The sequence below is a fragment of the Rhinopithecus bieti genome, unplaced genomic scaffold (assembly GCF_001698545.2).
Source record: "Rhinopithecus bieti isolate Rb0 unplaced genomic scaffold, ASM169854v2 scaffold_12642, whole genome shotgun sequence".
NCBI classification, from domain to species: domain Eukaryota; kingdom Metazoa; phylum Chordata; class Mammalia; order Primates; family Cercopithecidae; genus Rhinopithecus; species Rhinopithecus bieti.
In genome coordinates this window covers 731,836-741,628 of record NW_016807465.1, presented here as the reverse complement: position 1 = coordinate 741,628, position 9,793 = coordinate 731,836, and the positions used below count along the sequence as shown (strand labels likewise).

The 9,793-nt window shown below is 45.3% G+C and overlaps 1 protein-coding gene and 1 long non-coding RNA gene across 5 annotated transcripts in view; one reads left to right on the top strand and one right to left on the bottom strand.

Moving 5' to 3' along the window:
• LOC108535880 (uncharacterized) overlaps nt 1-2,891 on the bottom strand; it is a 40,257-nt gene extending 37,366 nt beyond the window's left edge. For all 3 annotated transcript variants that reach the window (XR_001887349.1, XR_001887351.1, XR_001887350.1), the window contains exons 1-2: nt 2,747-2,891; nt 2,444-2,612 (exon numbers count right to left, since the gene is read on the bottom strand). This is a non-coding gene — a long non-coding RNA (uncharacterized LOC108535880). The remainder of the gene's footprint in view (nt 1-2,443; nt 2,613-2,746) is intronic.
• A 757-nt stretch (nt 2,892-3,648) lies between these two features.
• The window catches only part of PAQR9 (progestin and adipoQ receptor family member 9), a 14,672-nt gene continuing 8,527 nt past the window's right edge, over nt 3,649-9,793 (top strand). Inside the window, exon 1 of one of the 2 annotated variants that reach the window (XM_017882278.1) lies at nt 3,649-5,825. In XM_017882278.1, the coding sequence (XP_017737767.1) occupies nt 3,719-4,855 (1,137 nt within the window). In that variant the 5' untranslated portion in view covers nt 3,649-3,718 and the 3' untranslated portion in view covers nt 4,856-5,825. Of the gene's footprint in view, nt 5,826-9,793 lie in introns of those variants that run through there. The other variant, XM_017882277.1, reaches the window with a different exon arrangement.

Sequence of the window (9,793 nt, the reverse complement as noted above, 5' to 3'; positions counted from 1 at the left end):
TTAAAAAAAAAAAAAACAATTAAGCACTAGGTCCATAGTGCTGTTCTTTCTTTGTTTCCTTCCTTCCTTCCTTTTTTCTTTTTCTTTTCTTTCTCTCTCTCTCTCCTTCCTTCCTTGACTCTCTCCTTCCTTCCTTCTTTTTCTTTCTCTCTTCTTTTCTTTTTCTTTCTTTTATTGGTTGTTTTTTGGCTAAAAATTAGACTAGAAAAAATTATTTCCTCTAAAAACAGGTATATTATTGGCCAATAACACAGCATATTTTTCTGCTGGTTTTACAGATAGCTAATTGCCCTTACTAAACATCAAATTTGCTATGTAATTTTTACATATACTTCATGTTATTCCTGTAGAAAGAAACAAAAACGTGTAGTTGGTCTATACGACCATTACCAAAGCAAACCAGATTGAAAAGAGCATTCATCCCTTTTGCTACAGTCCTGACACATGACTGCATCTTGCAACCAGGACCCCTCAACACCTGGATGTAGAGCCTCCACTGAACTAACACCACCACATTTGCGGTCTTGATTTAATTTCAATTGACAGAACTAGCTGGCTTTTGCCTCGAAATGCCAGCAATGGCTTTCCAGTGTAACTTGGTGATTCTTGTCTGTCAAAAACTTTGCAGTCAGTCCTGGTTACCTTAAAGATGCCTTATCTCCCAATGCACCTTTAGGGAATGGCACCCTGCTCATTGCTTCTGTTTAGCCAAGTCCAGAGGATGTGAGCATGGTTCCCATTGACAAGAGACAGTTTGCTGGAGTTAAAACAAACGACAAAACACAGCCTATGCAGGATTTGGGGGCCACATTTTTATATCTCAATTTAAAAAGTAAGAGAAAATAATTCTATAAATTGGTAGCAATTAAGGAAAAGCCATATTGCTGTTTTACTTTATAAGTTAGGTCAGTTTTGCTGTTTCCTTAGTTCCTTTTTACTGAGCTTTGTCAAGGTATAGCAAGGAGAGCTGTCTGGGCTTTGCACCAGTGAACTTTCATGAACACCACTCACTCCATGGCATCAACTGGTTTTGTGCCTCAGGGAGAGTAGGAGATATACGAGAAAGGACAAAGGCAGATATCGCAAAGACTTTTTGAAAAACTTAACATGACAATTTTTTTTCACTTTATAAAAAACTGATTTTTTAAAAGAACATATTTTATTAGAGTCAATCTCACCATTTTTTGTCATAAAGATTAATATTTTATCTAACTCAAGTTTTTGCATACTTATTTAGTCAATTCCACTATTTTGCTTGAAGTGAACCTTCTATTTTTCTAGATTATGTAAGTGAAATGATTATGCAACTAAGAGTGTGGTAAATATAAGAATTATTATAGGATCAACATTTTTTACATGTGACAGCTCTGGTTGTTTGTGGAGTAACAAAGGGAACATGAAAAAAAAATGCTCGGGCCTGCCCTGGATTCAAGTTTATCATTCCTACACTTCATTTAAACGCCTAAATTTAATCCCTTTTACAAATAGGCGTGGGTCCTTAGTCCAGATAAAAAAGGAAATTAGATTTCAATTTAAAACAAAGCTACAAACAGCGGAAAACCAGAAAACACTAAAATAAGACACTGGCTAAATTACTACAACAAAATCTCACTTCTTAAAAATCCACTAGGCAGGAATGTGTGGCAGTACAGAAAGGCAGAAGACTGAAGCGCACCTTTGATCTAGTTGTGTAAGAGCTTGCTGAATCAGTTACTACTGGAAAATATACTTCAGAGAGAAGGCTGAAACTTCTAGAGGCTGTTTCTAGTATCCTTAAGTAATTGCAGACATTCATAATACTGAATGATATCTTAGTTATAAATAATTCTTATCCATAACTTAAATCCATCTTGAGGCTCTACTAAGTAAATCTTCCTTAACCTACTTAGAGGACGTGCAGTAGTGATGAAAGTAGCGTTTCTTTTTTTTTTTTTTTTTTTTTTTTTTTTTTGAGACGGAGTCTCGCAGTCTAGCTCTGCCGCCAGGCTGGAGTGCAGTGGCGCGATCTCGGCTCACGGCAACCTCCACCTCTTGGGTTCAAGCTATTCTCCTGCCTCAGCCTCCCAAGTAGCTAGGACTACAGGCGTGCGCCACCACGCCCAGCTGATGCTTTTGTATTTTTAGTAGAGATGCGATTTCACCATGTTGGCCAGGATAGTCTCAATCTCTTGACCTCGTGATCTGTGTGCTGGGATTACAGGCGTGAGCCACTGTGCCCGGCCTTAAGCCTCTTTCTTTAAGGCCCAAGGGCATATTTTCACCCTGCAGTGCATCACAACCCTTTTGATTCTTCAGGTGTTCCTTTCTTCTGGTCTCCAGCCACCCAACCTAGCCTGCCAGGTACTTCTGATTAATTATACATAAGATTTATCCAAGCCACCCCTCCCTGTTTCTACCAACTGGACTTCAATCTCTTCAGTTCCTGCTAGAATGCACCTCCTACCTGAAGTCTCCCCTCATCAATGCCCTCCACGATCAGCCTTTGACTTTGGAATCCCTTAATACATTCCTCAGATCGTTAGAGGTTTTCCGAGTCATCTGAGATTTTTCATTAAATTGTGGAGTTTGAACAGCCAGTCCTGAGCTGTCGGACTCAGTTCCAAATAAAAGTCCTAGTTAAAGACACAAGAACAAGAAGATGGGTTAGCTGCGGCTCGAAAGGCTGGTGAGCGCGACCACAGGGCAGCTTGCGGACGGTTCTTTCGGACAGGACAAGGGCGAAGGAAATGGGAGGATGGTGACGCACCTGAGTGCGTCCACCAGACGAAAGAAGACCAACTAAGGCTTCGAGTAGTGCGTAGAGAGGCCGACACACACACACACCAACACACACGCAAAGACCAGAGAGGGAGCGAGAGGCGCAGCCCCAGGTAGCTGACAATGACACGGCCCCGATCCCGAAGCGGGCTTAAAGCCCCCAGACTTCCGGAGTGCCCCCCTCCCCGGCCACCTCCGGAGATTACAGCTGGCGCATCTCTCCGCCCTGCCCGGCTCGGACGCCCTCCCCTCCCCCGCAGCCGCAGCTCCCCGCCCCCCGCGAACGCGGCTCCCCAGTGTCCTCCAGAATGCCCGCGTGGCTGTCGGGTTTCGAACCCCAGGGCCGATTCTGGCCCTCGGCGCGCGCGCCGCCGCGTCGCCTACCAGCCTTTGGCCCCCGCATCAATCATTAACGGGGCGGCCCGGGCTGCGGCGGCCCGAGGAGGGGGATGGTACGGAACTCGAGACAGGGGACAACTCTATCCCCCGAAGCGGCCGCGAAACCCTAGCCTGGGAGGCCCCCGCCCTTCCTCGGTGCGCCGGTCCCTCCCTCCGCGCCTCGGCTCGCACATCCCCGCCTCCCGCTCCGGGGGCGGCGGCGGAGGCACCCGCACCGCGCGATGACGCGCCGCGCGCGCGCAGTCAGCCGCGCAGCGCGCTGCCGCAGCGCGGCGGTCCGCGCGCCGGTAGCAGGGCCTTGGCGAGGAACGCCGCTGAAGCACGCGCGCTCCGCGCATCCTGGCGGGTCGCAGCGCTGCCTTTTTATGACCTGCTGCTTTTAACTGATTATCTATTGATTAATTTAATTTTTAGGAAGCCGCGTGCTTGGAGGAACGGTCTTCTCCTAAACCTGCAGCGACGCCTCCGTGCGCGGCACAAAGGCTCCCGGCGGCGCGGGGGCCTGCCAAGCGCCCGGAGCCGCGCCAGAGGTCCCTGGGCGCCCTAGCCCGAGCCCGGCACCATGCCGCGGCGCCTGCAGCCCCCCCGGGGCGCGGGCACAAAGGGCCCACCGGCCCCGGCTCCGGCAGCTTCGGGGGCCGCCCGGAACGCCCACTCTGCCGCCTCCCGGGACCCCCCAGCGTCTGCCAAGCCGCTGCTGCGCTGGGACGAGGTGCCCGACGACTTCGTGGAGTGCTTCATCCTGTCAGGCTACCGGCGTCTGCCGTGCACGGCCCAGGAGTGCCTAGCCTCGGTGCTGAAGCCCACCAACGAGACGCTTAACTTCTGGACGCACTTCATCCCGCTGCTGCTGTTCCTGAGCAAGTTCTGCCGTCTGTTCTTCCTGAGCGGCGGCGACGTGCCCTTCCACCACCCGTGGCTGCTGCCGCTGTGGTGCTACGCGTCGGGAGTGCTGCTGACCTTCGCCATGAGCTGCACGGCGCACGTGTTCAGCTGCCTGTCGCTGCGCCTGCGCGCCGCCTTCTTCTACCTGGACTACGCGTCCATCAGCTACTACGGCTTCGGCAGCACGGTGGCCTACTACTACTACCTGCTGCCCGGCCTCAGCTTGCTCGATGCCAGAGTCATGACTCCATACGTGCAGCAGCGCCTGGGCTGGCACGTGGACTGCACGCGCCTTATCGCCGCCTACCGTGCCCTGGTGCTGCCCGTGGCCTTCGTGCTGGCGGTGGCTTGCACTGTGGCCTGCTGCAAGAGCCGTACCGACTGGTGTACCTACCCGTTCGCGCTGCGCACCTTCGTCTTTGTCATGCCGCTCAGCATGGCCTGCCCCATTATGCTCGAGAGCTGGCTCTTCGACCTGCGTGGGGAGAACCCCACACTCTTCGTGCACTTCTACCGCCGCTACTTCTGGCTGGTGGTGGCCGCCTTCTTCAATGTAAGCAAGATCCCCGAGCGCATCCAGCCGGGTCTCTTCGACATAATCGGCCACAGCCACCAGCTCTTCCACATCTTCACCTTCCTCAGCATCTACGACCAGGTGTACTACGTAGAAGAGGGCCTGCGCCAGTTCCTCCAGGCGCCGCCTGCTGCACCCACTTTCTCGGGTACTGTGGGCTACATGCTGCTGCTGGTGGTCTGCCTGGGGCTCGTCATCAGGAAGTTCCTAAACAACTCCGAATTCTGCAGTAAAAAGTGAGCCTCCGCCTTGGAGGAGACTACTGGTTCGCCCATCTGTTTGGAGTTTCTGTTGTTGCTATTGTTGGTTTGTTTTCAAGTTTCATTGTGTTTTCTTCTTTGCTCAAGGAAGGTGCTGCAAAACCATAGGGAAAAAGTTCACTGCTACAAAGGGATCCCAACCCACTGGAGGCTTTGAAGGAGGCTGGCGGGGGTGTTCAAGCGGTAGGGAAATAGTCATTGGTTCTTGCCCTTGGAAAAAATTCAGGTGATGTCTTTGACATCCAGGGATTTCTTCTCAAAGGCAGTGAGTAAAATTCCAAATAAAGCCCCCGAAGAGTTTGCTTTTCCAATCATCTGTGCCGTTGGTAATAAGAAGTAGCCCCTATAAGGTCAGGTACACAATAAAGAGGGTAAATAGAATCCTTGGGAACTTCTATTTCAGTCTGAGGAATGCTTGGATTTGTCAAAAGAATGGAGCTTTGTAGGAAACAGGGACAAAGACGTAAACCCAGGGCTTAACCTGCTAGGAAATGCATGGAATGTGAACACAAATTAATTATTTCAAAACGTTTTTCAGATGTTATTTAAATAGTAATATATACATTGATTTTTCATAATTTATCAAAGCCTGTGATGTGCACTGAATTTTCTTTGTCACGTAGTTTTGAATTTCACAGCCTTCTGCATTGCATACACTTGAACTGGACATCAGGGGAAGCTACTTGAGAGTTCTCAACTACTTTCTTAAACAGTGTTTTCTGAAGGCCTGTGTCATGATACAACTGTGAATTATTCTACCTTAGGGACTCTGGTTAAACTATTGGTGAGGAGCTCGAGTGGTTTGTATAGACCCCAGATTTGTGTTTACTCTAATGTATTCCACAAAACCCATCAGGTTTTGTTTGTTTTGTTTTAATCTTTTCTTTCCTTCTCTACTTATTTAAATTGCCACTGGAATAAATGTGCCTTTTGAAGCAATGTCCAAATGACTGGTCCTCAAACGCAGTTTCTTACATGGGGAGAGTAGTAAGAATAAGCTTTTCTTACCTGACTGCAAATCAAGGTTTCATGGTCCATCCAGGAGGGCAGAAGATGGTGTTGGTTTCAAGTTTTTGGTAGGACTGGAAGTAGTTTACAGGAGCATGCAGAGCATTTGTATTCCCTACAAGGACAAAGAGCCAGCCCGCTAATGTAGATGTGTTCCTAATGCAGCCATGGGAGAAGTTCTAGACTGATGCCATCCATCCTTGCTTAAAATTAAAAATATAATATCCAAGAATAAATGAGGCAGTTTTATTATGAAAGGCAGGAGCGCATTATTGAGTTGTCACTGAAAATTGGGGTTTAAATAAGATTACACTTGCCCAGTTAAACGCTGAAGTTTCATTTGGGTCCAGACTATGGAAATAATTGGCAGTCACCCTAAATCCTTGAAACACTTATGAACGTGTCCGTGAGATCCTTTCTAACAAACAGATTAGCCAATGTTATTTACACATTTCTTACAAATGCTAACCTGTAATTGAGATGACCACTCTAGATTAATACAAACCACTGAGATGACTTGTTTAAATACTTATCACACTTCCGGTAGGTCATTTTGTTAGAAGCCAAATAAGTCATTGAATGGGAGTTTTTTTGGTTTTGTTTTGTTTTGGAGACGTGTGCCTTTATTGGCTCAGCAGGAGGAGTTAGTGGCCATGATGCCCACCCAGCTCTACTTCACTGACTTGTAGGTGATGGAGAGCTTGCCCAGGTAGTGGCAGATCATCCTGGGCTTGATCTCCACAACCTGATTGAAGGTCTTGGGCAGGATGATCATGTCCCACAGGTGCATCTTGATTTTATGATATAACTTAGATCATGCATATGAGGTAGATGAACACCTCAGCACTGGTAGACTGGCGCTTCTAAAACAATTGCTGGTTTTGTTTATGCTTTTAATCACTTCTCTGTAAACAGAGAAGCTCAGCACAATTCCCTGGAGGAACCAGTATCCTTGTGTGTGTTACTTTGCACGTAGAAGTTAAATTTATATGTGTCTGTATTTAATTTAGAACCTCTCATTGAGATTGTAAATACACTTTGCACAGTTCTTGATGAGTGTCAGTGTATCATCCTTTGTGAAGTGCAAGGAGATTCCTGTTAGGTTACAGAGGCTAATTTGTACTTACCACAGATGTTATTCCTCAGCTGTAACTTAATTCAGTACATGCATTCAAGGACAACTGTGGAAATCAGGATATTTCCACATGCATATTTATTTGTATGTGATTGTTTTTTCTAGAGCCCCAAAGAACATTGGTTTGGAAGCTAGAGAAACAGGTTGAAGCGTATTATGTAGTTTCTTTGTAAAATGGGACCTCAATTTCAAAAGGAGCTTTCAGGAGGAAGACTTCTAGAAAGGATTAATGAGTTTGAGAACAATAACTAAAACACCAAATTTGTCATTTTAATATTTTGTTGTTCTTCCAGGTCCACAGACAGAATTCTCTTCTTGTCCTGTGTCTTTGACCTTAAGCAGAGGCCACTTAAGGATAAAATTATACCCATATCATTTTTCAGGTGATTATGCTGCATGAGTACAGTGAGATGACACACTTTTTGCCATGCAGGTTTCAGCACCCACTATGTCCCAGAGAGAATGAGAACTCACTTTCCTCTTCCCTTTGCCTTTTCCTTCATCCACTGTTCTTTCCTATTCCATGTTAGATTTTGTAGACCACATATAATAATGACAAGAGGACATTCTAGTTGAAAACTGGTTTGGCTTCACTCCATGTTTGCAAATAGGTACCATATACACTAGTCAAAACCAGGGATGATTTGTTAAACTATACGTTTATTTGCTAAATTTATCAAATGTCTTGATGTTTTAGAAGCAAATGTTTACTTTGAATCTCCCCATTTGCATGGAACTATCCAAGTTTATTACATATTTCAAGGTAATGCAGCAATAAGAACAATATATATTTTAAAATATTTTTCACACTTTACATTTTGCCACATTAAAATTGAGTTTTACTTTATTGTGTTCAGCTGTTTGAAATGTAGGACAAATTATAAATAAGAATTCACTCCATTATCTATGTACAACCTATTTTGGCAGTAGAATTTTGAGGCATATTATGTAATATGTTTCATTTTTACTTGTTAGTCATGATCTGGATGACATCTCAAAGAGCAGCGCCATAGAGTCATGCCTGGAAAATGAAGGTGTTTGACTTCAGTGCCTTTCACCCCGTGGGTTGGTCTCTGGGGCTGACTCAAAGACTGACTTAGTTGGCTAATGGGGTTCCTTTCTTCCCTGCGCTTCTTGCAGCTCAGGTGAAGAGGATGACCTGAGAGAGAGGAAGTGAGTTCTTCGGTCATGTCATGACTGGCTTGTAAAAATAAATGTGAACTTTTCCACTAGCCATACACTTTCTATAAATAGTCCAGGGAGAAAGTATGGGGCTACAGAGCTGGACAGAGTGGCCTTCACATATTTCCATTCATAAATCCAGCTTGTAAGTCCTTGCAGTCAAAAAACCATTTAGCCTAATTTATAGTGATACTTTGTAGGAATCATTTCTAAGAATGCAAAATTTTGGGACAGAGGTGATTTTTATTGTTTTTTCCTGATTTGGTGCCAACTCTGAGGACTAATAGCAATAATAAACAGAGATTTTTTTATCTTTACATCTCTTCATAACTTTAATTAGTTAATCTGCACAAAGCTATAATAGGAGACAGGGTATGGTAGGAGTTATCTCCATTTCAAGGCTTTATAGTTGGTCCAAGGTGACAGGATTAAGTTTTCAAACTGGCATTAGAATGCAGAGACCATTGTGTGCTCAACTGTGTTTACTAGTTTGCATGGCTATAATGCCTGGCCAAGCACACAGACACTAATTGGAAAAAACAGATATAGATACAGTCCCTTAATTGAGTAACTTTAAAATTGAGCAAAGTAAGATACGGCTGTCTTTGAAATTAGATCAAAATATCTCAAACAAAACGTTATCAGCCACTTAAAGTGGTTGTTACCATCTTGTTCTTCAACTGTTGAAGTTGACCACTGCTGACTTCACTCTGTCACATTGTTTGAGCTATTCATTCATGCACTCATATCATCCCTTTCATGATCTTTGAGCACCTACTGTGTGTAAGACACTGGGCAAGGATGCATCCGTATTATTATAGCCATTACCCTTTTGTCTTCTGGTGGAACAGAGAAGCCACAGAAAGTCTCTCTGGCCAGGAACCAAACTCTGACCTTGGCTGTAGGCAGAATGCTATAAGTCCCTGAGTTTGGGTCTCTTTTTTGTTAGCATAAGTGCAATCCATAGAATCTTATTTCTATTCATATGCTGACTTCCTCAGCAATCAATTTCTTTCTTTTTTCTTTTTCTGTCTGCTCCCAGGCCTATTGTTAAAATAACTTGAAAATGTAAATGTACAATCCAGGTGAGGAGATAGTCGGCATATGTACAGAATTGAAAAACTTAATCACTATTATTATGAAAACACTAATAACAATAACTATTGGAAGATTGGTAGTATTCTTACTATTATGAAGAGTGGATCATCCAAAGTGCCTAAATTGTGATGTCTTCAAGTGTCTGAATTTTATAGTGTAATAAAAAAAACCCAACCAACCACACACATAAGAAGATAAATGCTGGCCGGGCGCGGTGGCTCAAGCCTGTAATCCCAGCACTTTGGGAGGCCGAGACGGGCGGATCACGAAGTCAGGAGATCGAGACCATCCTGGCTAACACAGTGAAACCCCGTCTCTACTAAAAAATACAAAACCTAGCCGGGCGAAGTGGCGGGCGCCTTTCGTCCCAGCTACTCTGGAGGCTGAGGCAGGAGAATGGCATAAACCCGGGAGGCGGAGCTTGCAGTGAGCTGAGATCTGGCCACTGCAATCCAGCCTGGGCGACAGAGGGAGACTCCGTCTCAAAAAAAAAAA